General features: G+C 36.1%; 1 protein-coding gene across 1 annotated transcript; it reads right to left on the minus strand.

The window, feature by feature from the left end:
• Positions 1-10,265: 10,265 nt before the first annotated feature.
• Positions 10,266-15,172, minus strand: LOC127643926 (uncharacterized). Its single transcript, XM_052126878.1, has 10 exons — positions 15,099-15,172; positions 13,774-13,861; positions 13,568-13,639; positions 13,369-13,431; positions 13,213-13,287; positions 13,034-13,093; positions 12,129-12,203; positions 11,950-12,009; positions 10,958-11,032; positions 10,266-10,850 (listed from the first exon to the last, which is right to left on the minus strand). Exons 2-10 carry the CDS (start codon positions 13,858-13,860, stop codon positions 10,404-10,406), a joined length of 1,014 nt encoding a protein of 337 aa, XP_051982838.1. The 5' UTR covers position 13,861; positions 15,099-15,172; the 3' UTR covers positions 10,266-10,403.
• Between the last annotated feature and the right edge of the window lie 1,593 nt (positions 15,173-16,765).

Below are 16,765 nucleotides of genomic sequence, written 5' to 3' on the forward strand. Positions count from 1 at the left end.
ATATTTCGTCAGAATTATATATAAAATAAACCTGTTTGCCAAAATACTGTATTTTCTAGTGAATGTTGTTAAAGTATTTATAATTTTAGAGTGCCTTTGCTGTATTTGCCAACTTGATAAATTTTTTTAAAACAAAATGTCAAAGTTTTCGTTAAATACATTTAAACGTTTAAATAATACTTTAAAACACACAAACACTGATCAGGAGGGGGTTAAGCCCCACCCCCACGGAGGGGCTTGTCAACTGCTCTTACGCCATTGTCGTTTTGGATGAGATCCTGAAAGGACTTTAAACGGAGTCGTGTAAGATTTCTGTCTTATATAGTTAAAATTATATATTATGTTTTTAGAAAATGTATCCTGTTTGCTAGGTTAATGTTAAACATCGTCTTACTTACATCACTTATCGCTGAATGAGTTCATGAAAGGATTTTAAACGGTAGATTTTGTGCTGCATTTTACAATTTATGCTATTTAAAATGCTCTTTGTTGAAATACAATTTTTAAATACATTTTATGTTTTTGTTCAGCATCTTTAAAGTGACAATGCTAGTGATGTGTTAGACAACCAAATGTTTAAAAACACATTTTCTTCTCTTTGTCAAAAGTTTAAAAAACAAAACCAAGAATTAAACCCCAATAAAGACATCATTTAAACACATTTTAAACGTAATACTACTTTTTTGTCATCTCAGTTTTCCATTAAAGATTAATAATCTTTCTACTCTTTTAAATACACATATGGGGGTATCAGAACAGACACGTCATATCACAGCATGTACAACTGCCGGAGGGAGGGGAGGGGGCAGAGGGAAAGGTCAAATGTACAGCAATTAAACCATAAATCAGGGCCATAAATCATTTTTTGTCACAACGTATATAATACTTACTACTAACAAATAGCCTTATGCCTCTTTAGTTGTGGGAGGGGATTTTAATATAGCAATGAATAATATCTTAGACAGATGGCCACCAAGGAGGTCAGGGTCTCCTAACTCTGTGTTAAAGTGTCTCATGGATAAATTTGACCTGGTTGATGTTTGGAGGGAACAGTTTCCAAATGACAGACAGTATACCTGGTCCAATAAAGACTGCTCAAGACAATCCAGAATTGACTACTGGTTAGTTTCCAGATGTTTAACAAGGAACAGCATTTCAGTCAATATCAGTAACACTCCACTGACCGATCACAAAGCAATCTACCTCTCAATAGCTCTGTCCTCGGACCAGTCCTCTGGCCCAAAAGCTTCATTTTGGAAACTTAATAGTTCGCTCCTTGAACATAAGCAGGTCAAACAAAGAGTTAAAGAACTGATTGAAAACTTTTGGATTAAAGCAGACTCTCAGAAAGATTATGGAGCGAATTGGGAGCTTCTAAAATATGAGTTGGGGAAGTTTCTCAGGAGGTTTGGTGGTGATTTGGCCAAGAACAGACAAGCAGTTGAAGACGAGGTTATTGAGAAGCTAGCGTTTCTTTCACAAAAAGAGTCTCTATCTAAGGAGGAAAGATGTGAGTATACAAAATTACAAAATAAATTAGATGACATTTATAAATCAAAAGCTAAGGGAGCCTATATAAGGTCAAGAAAACAATGGATAGAAGAGGGTGAACAAAACTCAGCCTACTTCTTTAGACTTGAAAAGAGTAAAAATGTACTGGGTACTGTAGATCAAATTGAAGTGGAGGGAAAAATTATTGAAGATCCAAAAGAGTTAGCCATCCACTGCTATAATTTCTATAACAATTTATACACATCTAATTACTGTGAGGTAACAACTAAATCATTTATGATCTCTATTAGTCATTGTAGAACTATATCCCCAGAAGACAGAGACTATTGTGATGATAGCATTACCCAAGAGGAGGTGTTGAAGGCGATCAAAAATCTCAAAAACAACAATAGCCCAGGGTGTGATGGTATAACTGCTGAATTATACAAAATGTTTGATGAATTACTAACCCCCTTTCTAGTAAAAGTTTTCTCAGAGAGCTTAGCGAAAGAAGCACTTCCAACAACTATGACACAAGGTGTCATCGCATTGATTCCAAAACCAGAAAAGGACAGAAACTGTCTAGAGAATTGGCATCCTATCACTCTCTTAAATAACGATTACAAAATTTTTGCACTAGTTTTCGCTAATAGACTTAAAGAAGTGTTAGACTCTATTATAGATGAATCACAATCTGGGTTCATGAGGAAACGACATATTGCAAATAACATTAGATTAGTGCTAGATTTATTAGATTATAATGAGCTCATCACTGACAACAGTTTCATTCTGTTCCTTGATTTTTATAAGGCATTTGACTCTCTTGAACATGGTTTTATCCTGCAAGCACTTAAAAAATTTGGATTTGGAGATGGCTTTTGCAGAACTGTCAGGACCCTGTATACAAAAGGTAGTAGTGCAATAAAATTGAAATTCGGTACTTCCCCTAGATTCAAAGTGTCACGTAGAATCAAACAAGGGTGCCCAATCTCCCCATACTTGTTTTTGATCGCCTCTCAACTCTTAGCTCTACATATCTCTAACAGTGCCTTGGAAGGGATAACATTGGCTGAAAGAAGTATCATCCTTAGTCAACTGGCTGATGACACCACCATCTTCCTGAGAAATGCCTCCCAGATTCCCCCTGCGATAGAGTTGATCAGAGGATTTTCACAAGCTTCAGGTCTCAAATTAAACTTAAGAAAATGTGAACTAATGGCAGTTAAAGATTGTGATGTTTCAAACATATGTGGCATTCTTGTGAATGATCGGGTTACATACCTGGGAACAACAATAAATAAAGACCAAAATATAAGAAGTCCATTAAATTTTAGCCCAATCATTGAAAAAACAAAAAAAAAGTTAAACTCTTGGCTACAAAGAGACTTATCCTTGAGAGGAAGAGTATTATTGACAAAAGCGCAGGGAATTTCCAGACTTGCTTTTTTGGCGGCCTCTTTGGATGTTGATTGTGGGGTATCGAAAATAATTGACGATATGTTGTTTAATTTTGTGTGGAAAAACAAAACCCATTATGTCAAAAAGTCTGTAATAATGAACACAAATCAGTGTGGGGGCTTAAACTTTTTGGACTTCACAACTTTAAGCAATACCTTCAAAATCTACTGGCTCAGACAATTCTTTAACAATCCAACATCACTTTGGAACTTTATTCCAAACTATATTTTCTCTAAAATCGGTGGCTTGAATTTTCTGTTATTATGCAATTATAATATTAGCAAAATCCCAATCAAACTGTCCAATTTTCATAAACACATGCTTTTGGCTTGGTCTCTCTTATTTAAACATAACTTCTCACCTCATCGTTATTACATTTGGAATAATAAAGACATTCTCTACAAAAATAAGTATTTATTTTTTGAAAACTGGTACAGGAATAATATTGTACTTGTTGGCCAACTCTATGACACAAGTGGCGGACTGTACAGTTATTCAGATTTCTTGCGGAAATTTAAAGTTCCTGTTTCAGTCAAAGAATATGCAATTGTCTTTGATGCAATTCCTTCTGGTATCAGAATGCTGATGGGAGGCATTGATTTCCCATGGCCACTGATTCACAATATGGATTTATCTGATACTGCTGTGGGGAGTATATGCTTTTCTGTGGTGCACCAGATGAAAAATAAAACTATTAGGACTTTATACCAGAGGGATATTGTTACTATTCCTTATATAATCCCATATTGGAACAGGATAATAGAGAATGTCCCTTGGAAAAACGTTTGGTCTTTGCCTTTCAAATATATGCTTACTAATAAAGTGAGAGAAGTTACGTTTAAATTAATTCACAGATTCTACCCAGTAAAGTGTGTGCTTAAGCGGTATAAACCAGATATTGAATCTGAATGCTCTTTCTGTAAAAGGTCAGATGAAGATATTTGCCATTTATTTTGGAAATGTTCGTACACAGAAAAATTCTGGTCAGATGTCCTTGAATTTATCCAAACCTTTTTCGTTACGGATTTCTCATTTTGCTTTAAAGATGTTTTCTTTGGTGTGTTCGACCTCAAGACGGACGAGGAAGGAAAGTATTTCATTATTAATCTTTTATTTCTACTCGCTAAATATCACATCCATAAATGTAAGTTCAGGGGCTCTAAACCCTTCTTTCCTTTGTTTGAGAGTGAAGTCAATGAATACTGGGACTCCATAAGATATTCAAAGAACTGTAAAGCTCTGAAGACTGTGCAGATATATTCAAATCTTGTGACATCACGTGACTGAATGAAATTGGAACTTATAACTATAAGTGATGCTATGAATTGGACTGCTTGTTGATTAGCCTTCCTGGACTTTGCAGACCCCACTGGATATTATTTATTTATGTATGTACTTTATTTATTTTTGTATAGTTTATGTATGTACTTTATTTATTTATGTATAGTTTATGTATGTACTTTATTTATTTATGTATAGTTTATTTATGTATGTATTTGTATGTGTTTGTAATTGCAATTGCTGTCAAGAAATAAAAAAAATAAAATAAAAAAAAGAGAGAGAGTTGCGACAACTCCATTGACTCCAATGGAACGTTTTTTTTTACAGCAATGGCGGCTCGTGGAGCCTCTCAATAGTTCCCGGAAGTAGCAGCAAACACATGCCGCACGTAGAGATGAAGCAGAACAACCCGTTTGCGACGCACTTTTAAAAGGTGAGACGTTTAAAGAATAATATTATCTTATTCCGTATATTATCAGTACATCTAAATAAAAATAACTTGTAAATTAAAACCTTATAGTTGAGTATTACTCATTAAATTAGGAGATAAGGGATGTTATCGGATAACTAACAGATTAGGCAAGGATTGGAGCTGGATAAAGTTAGTAACGAACACCCTATTAATTGTAAAATCTTTGCAATACCTCACACATTTTTGTTGTTGTAATTTTTATTTATATTTAGATTGCTCCTGCTGACTTGAGCCAACCATTTTTTTCTCCTCTCCATGTCAGTGGGGAAGCCATACATTCGCACACCTTTCTCTGAGCGATTGGAGCATCCCCATGCAGCACAGCAAACCATGGTGAAGACTATGCAACGACAACATGAAAGAAAGGACACATACAAAATGCTTGGCATGCTATTTAATTTATTAGAAATGTATTCATGAATTGCTGTAAATAGTTATTGCATTTATTTGAATAAAAATAAAAAATAAAGTCATATCGTAATATGTTATTACAATTTAAAATAACTGTTTTCTATTTTAATGTATTTTAAAATGTAATTTACTCCTGTGATGCCAAGCTGAATTTTCAGCCTCATTACTTTTGAACGGCAGTTTATATACGAGTATGCTTAAGTTGTTTTAAAGCTGAATATATTGTGTATATGAATAAGTATTGTAAGAAATATACATTAGATATGTAATATTTATAATACATAAATAATTATATTACTATATATAGAATTGTAAGAATTGTAAACAATAAGCTTCATTTCACTAAATTGTACATTTACGTAACTGCTGCTAATAGTTAATAGTTCATTGACCCATTGTGCGGTGCGAGCTGGAAATCACCTATCACCAGCCTGTCTCTGTACTATCTGAAAAGTCATAAATATGACATTAGTTACCATGAGATTAGTGAAAACAATGAACATGAGGTAACATAAAAAGGCAACAGACACCCTAGCCTGAAATAAGTTGAGGCAAATAACGGTAAGTGAACACTACCCTGCTGAAAAATCCAGCATGGACCAGCATAATTCCCATGCTGGTCTATGCTGGTCTGTGCTGGTTAGGTGCTGGTTTAGCTGGTGGACCAGCAAGACCTCATAAATGATGCTGGTCCACCAGCAAGACCTCATAAATTATGCTGGTCCACCAGCAAGGTCTCATTAATGATGCTGGTCCACCATCAAGACCTCATAAATGATGCTGGTCCACCATCAAGACCTCATAAATGATGCTGGTCCACCAGCAAGACCTCATAAATGATTACTTCGCAATAATTTGCTTCCCCTCGAAATATGTTTTGCGTTCCCTCACAATGCTTCTTTTCTTCCTTCCTTCTCAGCCATAGCTGTGTTCAGTTATTTTTATTGTCGTATAGAGGAAAAGCCCTGTTCAAAGTAAAATTTAAAAGCTTATCCATACTGGGGCGTTGTGCTGAGAGCAGCCGAGTGGACACAGCTATAGCTCAGAAGGAAGGAAGGAAGAAGAGAAGTATTGCGAGGGAATGCAAAAGTAGTAAAAAAAAAAAAAACCTCTCCTGACCCTTAGTAGCTAGCGCAAGAAACGTTGTGAAGGGAGAAAAAGGGAGACAACACAGAAATTATAACACACACATATATTTAATAGAGGAAGAATGCTGCCTGAGCACAAACCCCTGGTTAAGCGGTAAACACAACAAATTAATAGCGAAGCCCTTATAACATCAACCATATAACATACACATTTGCTGGGGCTCATCAGACATAAAAACCTTTACATTGTCAGATGTGACTTTCCAGCAGTTAGTTTTATTTACCATCTTTATAAGTAGACAGTTGCAATAAAATAATGTTTAAAGAATCCCTGAGAAAACATCAACAACACATCGTTGTTATTACAAAAATGTTACATTTTAATCAACGGTGAGGAGAACCCTTCTAGACAGAGCACAGTATCTCATCAGTTAGGAGGACGATACAGAGAGGTAGGTGCAGCAGGTGTGAGAGTCACTCAGGGCAAACAGATACAATAATAATGGATAATAAGAATACTGACTTGACTTAAGACCAGGATGGACAACTAACTCAACAGGCACAACCAGAAGCATCCCAGCAACAAGTCTTAACTTCCTACAAGTAGACTGTCAAAACCTCTAGCCAGTGTCTTCCAGCCACAAAACACTTAACTACTTCTAAAGATCTAAGATGAGATACCCTCAAGCTAGGACCCCCCCCTGAGAGGAAGACCGGAGTGTCACGTCACACGTGACACCACTGGGAACACTACATCGTGGAAACAACAAGGATGCTAAGAGAAGAGGCTCAACGAATATCTGGAAACAGACATCAACAGTGTGTGAACCAAAGACCAAAACCATTCACAGCATCGACTACAAAGGGGTCAAAGTCAATTCAATCCAACAACCTGTAGTCAGCAAATGGTGGAAGAAAAATAAAGGAGGACATTCACACCCAAATCCAGAGATCACCTTTGAAGAGACAGGGCTTACCAATCACCAACACACTTGTGGACAGTTGAGCCAGCTCCATTTACTGAATAAAGATTGTGTTTAACAGCTCTGAGCTGGTCAGTGAAGCTTAGAACTTAACTGATTTAATAACACATTTACCCTCGTTAATAAATATGTTGATTAATTTTAAGTGCTTAACTGTTTATTCTTAAGAACATGCCGCAAAATTAAAAATTGCCAATTGTGTTTTTTCAAGGACGAAAGAGAATATCCCTAATATACCTCTATGTATATTATAAATATCTCCATCTATGATTAAAGACTAGTCTCTCTCGTGTGCATTTGGAAAGTCACAAATGTACGTCTGATCACCTGTTTTTAAAACCATGCATTTCTGCTCTAACCTGTCTACTGAAATCAGACACAATGGTGAAAAAACCCTTTCACTTACAAGTCTGATATGTGACACAAACCCATAACCTTGTGTTAAAGGAAAGGAGGCTTGTGTATAAAGCTTTTTGAAAAGGACAGCAATTTCTGGACCCCTTTCTGAAGGAAAGGATATGATATTCTGAATTTCTCCATAAACACCATCCCTCAGCTTTGCAAAACAGTCTCTGCGTCTCTTACTGAGGCTATAGCTTTTGCTGGTATAAACCAATCCTTTATGCACCATTCTTCTGTGCACTACCATTTCATCGGGTGCGTGTTTCTGTGCAGAAATGAAGGCCCTTTTTTCATCATCTGTAGTCTCTGTTACCCTGCCATTATCCAGAACAGTTGTGTCCTGATATTTGGTGAAACTCTTCACTCTTCTGTCATTTGTCAGTTCCAAACAGAACTCCTTCACTTGCTCACTAACTGCATACCTTGTGGTGAAGAGTGGTATTGCTCTGTGCAACAGGAATTTGTTCACAATCTGCAGAGCTACACACTTTGTTCCATGAACCAGTTTCAACAGACCACCATTTGCATTTTCAAACACAAATGCTGAGTGTGCCCAGAGTGGCCCCCACAATTTAACTGACTTTGCAAGGTAAGTTAGCAGGTGTACATTAAATGTCATTGATGCCTCCCCATACAGCAACTGAAACCTTGCCACAAACTCAAAAAGCATCTCATCTGCTTTGTTGATATCTTGGAAAGTAATGTTCTCTTTCAAAAGTAGAAATACTGCTGACACCAGAAGGCCAAGGTGCTTCACGTAGCATGGCTGAAGTACACCATTCAGAACTGGCAAGCTATAAAACAGGAGCCATGCTCGCCACTCTGAGGCTTTCCAGTACTTGAATTCTGCAAGGGGTCTGGGTAGTCGTGTTATCAGGTGTGGTGGCTTTATGTCCTTGATTCTGTTTTCTAGCACCCTCATAGTGTTGGGACTCCCAGTGTAGTAGGGTTGCTCACTATTGTTCAAAAGAAGCTCTGTGAGCTGTCTAATAACACCAAGAAGGACAGCATGCATATAGTCTGGAACAACTCCCCACACTATATCAAAATAAGGCATGTTTATGAGTGGTGATGGACCTTTCACTCCTCTGACACTTTTGTTTTGCGCTACCGCTTGCTCCATATCTCCCAGCATTTTCTTTGCATCTCTGTCAGGATATTCTGTGGCAGTCACAGTGTACTTCACCTGTTTCTCTACTAAAGTACCAGGATGTAAACAGAAGCCACAACCAAAGTATCCATTGAACTGTGTGGTGTTTTGCATGACTGGTCTTGCCTTTGAGTCTACACAACAACATAAACCAACAATTTTGCTGTAAACACATGTTCCATTTTTTCTCCAAGAGACACCTTTGGATACCAGTGTTTTGGCCTGATCAACAAAGGGTCTGAGAAAAATTGGCATAACTGGCTCTTGAGCACCAAACCAAAGACCTGCAAACACTACATTCTGGAATCTCATTTTGGGAGGGAGCTCGTTTAAATGTAGCTGTATAGGCCATATTGAAAATTTGGAAGACTTGTACAAAGGTGAGCCATCAGAATTGAAATTGAATGACAAATTGTTTGGATCTGACAAAATTCCACCTGGTTTTGACAAGTTCTGATACTTTTCACCATCATATATGTCAGAGATGATGTGTTCATTTTGTGGCCTTTGGTGTCTGTAGCTCATGCTGTTTTGAATCTGAGGATTTTCAAGCATTGTCTGGATTTGAGGTGCAATTGGTATGTTGATAAAAAAGCTTGCACTGTTCAAGGAACTGATTTCAATGGAAGCACTACAGATTGCACACTGAGGAATGTTTTTGTTATCTATGTCTTCTTGTGTGCCAATTAGGGCTGGGCGATATGGCCAAAAAATCATATCTCGGTATTTTTTGGTGAAATGGCGATATACGATATATATCTCGGTACTTTCTACGTTTTTCCTATTTGGATAAAGAAAATCTGTATTTTTTTATTTATTATTATTTCACATCCTGCCCAATGATATCCTGCAAAACAATGTTGATATTCAAGAATATGGAAACAAATATAGTGAATGTAATGGCGGCTATGCAATATATTATGTGCAAAAGGTAGTTAAAATCACAATACATTCTAAAAGTCAAAGCCTTATGTGAGATTTCACAATCACCTTTATTAAAGCAGTGATGATCAAAATAACATACAAAACAAAGTTTTCTACTTGTTTGAAACTTTACAGCTGCACAACTCTGATGTGCAAATAATGTAAACAGAACAGTAGAACACTTAACTACTTTATCAGAACAAGTAGGTTATTTGAGGTAGAACATTCTTTAATAAACAAAGTATTTTATAGTATATATTACTTACAGATTTTGCTTCCAACGAGCTTTGTTTTGGGACAGAAAACTTTTCGGGCTGCTTATTCTTACGTGGCTGAGGTTGTAGCAGACGAGCCGAAGTTTTAAACACTCATCGTACTGCACTTTATGGTGTCGTTGTAAGTGGTGGAAGAGATTTGATGTGCTTCCACTTTTTGACACGACCGTTTTATGGCATTCTTTGCAGATAGCTTGGTTTTGCTGCTCATTGGATCTTTTAAATCCAAACCATCTCCAAATAAACGAACCAGTGTTTTTCTTTTTACAAACCAGATCGTCTTCGGATGGTTTGATCGTCACTGTGTTTTCCTCCATGTTGTCAGGCGAACTTGTGTGATGGAGTGGGAGTGGTCCGGTTCGCGCGCGTTAACTGAAGCTTGAGCGGGAGAGGTTTGCATCAAACCATATCGATATACACGATATTGTCTCATCCTGTATCGCGTTGAGAAAAAATATCGATAAATTGTCAAAACTCGGTATACCGCCCAGCCCTAGTGCCAATGTATACTTTACAGGTTTTGCAGTAGAAGTGAAACTCTACTATTTCTGAGTTGTTTTTAAAGACTTTATTGAACAAATATTTTGATCTGGGTATTACCTCTTTGCCAAAAAGAGTATTTATGAGCTTTAACAAATCATCAAGTTGTGTTCCTGTTATATTATGCCTTGCTGCATGACTCATCACCATGAGCAGTGCCTCAGCCTTTGTCGTTGTACCTGCTGACATTAGTACCGAATCCATGTCTGTGTCAAAACCTATCTGTCTGAATGGATCATCTTCTGGAAGATCTGGAATTTCTGAATCGACTCCAGAAAAACTGCTTTCAGATGATGAATCACAATTAGACTGCTGGGCCATATTACTTGGTTGCAGCTGAGATGTAAGCAGAAGGTGATCAAACGAAGACATGGACTACAAAATGACAAGAAAACACATTCATGAGAGTATGTGTCTACATTAAATGACAGTAAAATGTATGACTGACCAGTGTCAAACAAATGGTTGTGCCCTGCCCTCACCTCATGATTTGCGCAGGTTGAACCTGGTCTGACTTCACTTTCATTTTCTCTGCAGTTGGCAGCAAGGGGTAGTACCTGAAAGCACAAAGACACATTTAGAAAACAATTTCAACAAAACATAAACCAAGTCCACTATACCATTTTGTAGTGCTGTCAGAATATATAGTGAAAATTATTATACCCTATAGTGGACTAGGAACTATGTATTTCAGACAGAGTGTGACTGATATATCAGCCGATATGAGTTAATTTAATTGCATTTAAATCAGCATCAGCATTTAAAACTGTCGATATAGAAGAATTCAAAAAGAAACATTGTGGCAGTTCTAGGAAACAGCCATATTATTTCTCTCTAGTTCCTCACTTCTAAATATTTTCTAACATTGTGTAGTGGGATGTAGCTGTCTGACTTATCCCTCCCCAAGTAGTATTTAATTTGCTGTTCTGTGAGTGGTGCTGGGCAGTTAACTGTAAGCCAATCGTGAGGGTCATGCCCTTTTATAACCCGTGAATTTTCTTTTTGGCAAGTGACATCATTTGGTAAGCGACTGTTGTCCTGTTTACCGGTCTAGCGATCTGATGTCTGCCTTGGTCCTCTATTCTATCATAGCGCCGCAGGTATGACTAGCTCAGTTTTCCTTTCCACTCATTTGACTTCATAAATATGGGCTTATAGGGAATTTTTCTAAATAATTAAACTCACAGATGCTACATTGTATGATATTGCTATTTCCCTCCTTTCCTTAAACTAACACATGAACCGATCATAGACTGTATACACACACCACATGACCTCTGCCGCTAGTGTCACTGGTGACCCACAGACAACCTAGTGTCAATGTATGTTGCCATTTTTGGAGTTTTGGAACAGAGAGAGAGAATCAGCCATATTGGACTTGGTGTTTTCAGCCAATAACCAAATCTGATCACACGTTGAGTCCAACAGCAACATCTGACAATCTCGCAAGCACAGTTTGGTTTTTAGAGCTCACCTGATCAGTCATGTCATCTGGATCCAACTGAAGATCAAGATGGCCAGATGGAGACATGGTCTAAACAGGATGAAGTAGAGATGGCACAATCACAGAGTAAAAAAACAGTATTTAATGTAGTAAGGCCCAGTGGCAAATTACCTCTTACCATACATTTTAAGTGAATATTACTCTCTCACCTCAACATCTGCAGTGTGTGAATCTGATCCAGAAGCACCATCTTCTTCTCTGCTATATTCTGTATTGCACAAGGCCTAAACAAACATAATTTAGAAAACCCTTTTAGCAAATCTGTATGAGTTGTAAACCCAACAAAATTATTATTTACGAAGTTACATGAATTTAATAAAACATTTTATTATAATACTCACATTCATATTTAATACACAATAGCTTTTTGGGGTGTGTTTGTACCCTGATAACATAAAAAGAATACAATATTTGCTGCACTAAGAACTCTTATGATGTGAATTTAAAAAATACTAAATAAATATTGCAGAATGAGTTGTTACAATTAGTTAAGAAAGTAAACTCTTTATTGTCACGTAGTTTTTACTAAGTTTTTAAGTAATTACACCTTGGCTAAGTAAGATATATATAATGTGCCAATGTAAATGCCAATTGCTTCAGTAATTATTCATCCTGTTCTATTTTTGCATATAAAGGCTCCTTTAAATACAGATTTATATAGTATTGGCTTGAAAGCAGCAGGGAGAAGGGAGTTGGGCTCGGGTTCATTTTTTCCTCGTCTCGGTGATTGCCACATCGGGTGATGTAAGTTTAATGTGCGTTAGCACGTTGGATGTTTCCATTCACATAAAGTTACTTTAAACACAGCCCATGATTCAACTCATCAGCTCATTATCACATATGATATCCCATGTGATGATGAGCTGATGAGTTGAATCAGGTGTGTTTGATTAGGGAGACAAAGAAAACGTGCAGTGTTGGGGGTCCTTCAGGATCAGGGTTGATCTTGGTGGTCACCAGTGAAAGCAAAAGCCTGAAAACCCACAACTAACATTTAGACAACAATTTCAACAAGATGCCACAACCCTCAGATGTGGTTGGTTTAAGAGCTCACCTGATCACTCATGTCATCTGGATCCAACTGAAGATCAAGATGGCCAGATGGAGACATGGTCTAAACAGGATGAAGTAGAGATGGCACAATCACAGAGTAAAAAAACAGTATTTAATGTAGTAATGCCCAGTGGAAAATTACCTCTTACCATACATTTTAAGAGAATATTACTCTCTCACCTCAACATCTGCAGTGTGTGAATCTGATCCAGAAGCACCATCTTCTTCTCTGTTACATTCTGCATAAGGCAAGGCCTAAACACAGAAGTATAATTTAGAAAACCTTTTTAGCAGCATCTGACAATCTTGCAAGCACGGTTTGGTTGTAGAGCTCACCTGATCAGTCGTGTCATCTGTATCAGATTGTGTAAGCTTCAAGTGGCCAGATGGAGACATGGTCTGCACAGGATAAAGAAAAGATGGCACAAACACAATTAGAGCTGGACGATATTGGAAAATGACATTGTGATATTTTCCTATATAAATTTGTGATAAATGTGACATTTGTTATATACATTGCAATATGAAAACATACAGGAATTCTCATCTCAACATCTGCAGTGTGTGATCCTCCTTGATCTTTGCAGTCATCTGTGAAGAGCAATGCCTGAAAAAATACAACAATTTTAACCATCAACCATCTTTAAAGAAGATCATCAGGTAAGACTGAACTTATAAATCTTTTGAATAATATATTATTCTACTATACATTCAAGAAGTATTTCTCATGGAATTACTTACATTCAAATGTCCTCTTTTTAGTCTTGCACGGGGTAATTTAATTGTGCTGTTAGGCTCCAAGTACAATTTGTACTTGCGTTTTGACATTCTAATATTAAAAAAGAAAATTGACATCATTATTAACAGACATATTCATGAATAACAGTATATCGAATTTAAACAATAATCAAGTTACTGAAAGCTGAGCCTTACACAAAATATTTTGCCGATAAGTTACTCACCCCCATGTCATCTAAGATCTCCATGTCTTTCTTTCTTCAGTCGAAAAGAAATTAAGGTTTTTGATGAAAACATTCCAGGATCCCATTTGGATCCCATTGAAGTCGAATATATAGAGAAAAATCCTGGAATGTTTTCATCAAAAACCGTAATTTTTTTTCGACTGAAGAAAGAAAGACATGGACATCTTGGATGACATGAGGTGAGCAAATTATCAGCAAAAGTTTTTTTTTTTTTTTTAAGTGAACTAATCCTTTAAGTTTAACCCTCTGATTCTCTTCATTTAGGCCGACACTATTTTTCTGTCTATGTGTTCTGCTTGTTTCTGATTTTGATGATGAATTTATATATTTATTATGAAGACCCCGAAGACAACAAGTGTCACTGTTTATTTCACGCTAACATTAAAAACAGATATCATTCCAAATTATTATTATTATTATAATTTTTTTGTAGATCTAGAAAGTGTTAAGAGCCGTAGAAAGTTTCATACCATTTGGACAAATAAATTTTTTATGTTTTATTTTAGCAAGTCGTTTGCGGGTTAAAAACACCACGAAGATAAACCCCCAGTACTTGATCTGATAAGACGTCTAAGACTGTAACCAAGGCAACAGGGCGTCACAGAGCGTGCTTCCCGCCGTTGAAGTTACTTGGTTACGTTAGTTACTTACTTGAACATTTAACAATAGGTTTTAACAAGGTATATTTAAAATAACGTTACCAACTTTGACAATATAATTATACTATAACTCAGCTATAAATATCAAAATTAACAATTATGTTTGCCTGTGTAAAATATATAGAAGACGGTTGTAAGGAAATCGTCCCTATATCTTACATTAAGGATTTTGACAGTAACTGTGATAATAGCAATAAGATTTACTGGGTGCGCTGGCAGGAGGACTATTTTAAAGGCCAAATATTGTTCCTGAAGGGTGAGTAATTAGCTCCAATAGTTCGGAACGTATAATGTAATTAAATGGCAAACTAAACTTGTTATGCGAGTTTTGGCTAACGCGCTAACTTAGCCGTTATCTAGCTAATGGTGGCAAGCTAACTCAGGCAACTATTAACATCTCATACTTAAATCCAGTGTGATTTACCTTCCAGAGTCGAGAAAAGAAGTCGAAGAGGAGCTGTCCAAGGGGAAACGTGTCCGTGTGCGACGGCTGAAGGAGACCACACCCCCACCGGCACGCTCCGAGAAAGAGGATGCCAAAAAAAATAAATGTAACGTTGACGGCCTTCAAATAATACAGCTATTGCCATCTTATGGCACTTGGTCATTCTTCAGAAACGTCTTCTTTTGGTATGGCAAGATGTCTTAAAATATATTTATTTTTCTAATATTTAAAGTAAGATCACATTATTAGATTACACTCTGACTTTATGAATATACATAAATTATAGCTTTTAATGATTTTTAATATTTAATTAATATTTACCTTATTTCTCCCAATATTAAAGGTTTTTATGAAATATTATTTCTATTTTTTTTCCAGCACATGTAGTCAGAGTTACAGAAAAATAATAATGCAACATATAAGGAGATTATGTTTTATTTATTTTAATCAGGTTTGTTAAAAGTGTGCTTGAATGATGTTAGTTTATTTGCGCAACCATGTATTTGCTATAACAATTAAAATATTTGAAAACCAGTTAAAATCAAGTAATGATGCAATCCTTTAAATCTTAAGTTTTGAGTGTAGCAGAATTAAATGGCTGTAAAATTATTATCATGTCACATATGAAATTTTATTGAATATGACTAAAAAAAAAGACAGTAACACCAGTGACTCAGCAGTAACACCAGACAAAATATAATTATTCTTCAACTATAATTAAGTAGATGAGACTAAATTGTGGCATACAATCTAAATGAATAGCTTTGAATAAAGTTTATCTATAAATGGGAGTCACTGATATTACCCATAAGAAAGGTGACACCAGTGACAGTAATACCAGTGACAATTTTCATGAAAATTTCATTTTAGAAAATGGCTGCTGCAAGGTATCAAACCATATGTTGTCAATAAAGTAGCAAATAAAGTAACAATAAAGTAGGTCACAACAGTGAATTCAACTAAAACCTTCATGTGAAATCATCAGATAAATAAGAACAATTCTGATAACTGAAAAGAGCCAGATGATTTACTATGGGCCTTTCTTTATAGTTATTCAGGAAATTGGAAGAAGGAAGTCAAGTGATGTCATCAGTGTGATTACAAAATAAGAGATTTTTGTTCAATGGTAACACCAGTGACACAACTCCAGGGGACCACTACTTTCATTATACATTTTATAATATTTATTTGGCATTTAGTTTTTATGTCATTTACATGATATATTTGATAGTTATACATTATTGTATTTTAAATTTTAATTTTTTATAATTATACTTTTATCCATGTTTCCAGACAAATCAGAAAAAAGCAGCAGAAGAGGCCAAAAAAAAAAACAACCTCATGGCCTTACTTAAGGAAAGCAAAAAGAAAAAAAAACTGTCTCCACTCTGCCCAACTCCAAGCAAGAAAATGAGAGAGCATATCCTATCGAATACGTTCTCTGAAACGGACGACGATGATGATGATGGTGGGGTTGTTCCTCAAAAAAATTTTGAGGATGCAAAACAAAAACAACACCTCTACCTCAAAAAATTTAATGATGTGTCCCTGCAACTGCAGGAAACCAAAAACAAGTAAGGGAGTTTTGAACAGCATTAAGAATGTTTTTGTTAATGAAAATTGATCTTTAGTGTTTTGTTTAACCT

The sequence above is a fragment of the Xyrauchen texanus genome, chromosome 5 (genome assembly GCF_025860055.1).
Source record: "Xyrauchen texanus isolate HMW12.3.18 chromosome 5, RBS_HiC_50CHRs, whole genome shotgun sequence".
Taxonomy (NCBI): Eukaryota; Metazoa; Chordata; class Actinopteri; order Cypriniformes; family Catostomidae; genus Xyrauchen; species Xyrauchen texanus.

Excerpts from the sequence above, each read along its gene's own strand:
- LOC127643926 (XM_052126878.1), bottom strand. The coding sequence starts at position 13,860 with ATGTCAAAACGCAAGTACAAATTGTACTTGGAGCCTAACAGCACAATT. Across the intron at positions 13,094-13,212 it reads CACACACTGCAGATGTTGAG|ACCATGTCTCCATCTGGCCA; the intron begins GTGAGAGAGTAA and ends CATCCTGTTTAG. Across the intron at positions 12,204-13,033 it reads CAGATGACATGAGTGATCAG|GCCTTGTGCAATACAGAATA; the intron begins GTGAGCTCTTAA and ends ATGTTTGTTTAG.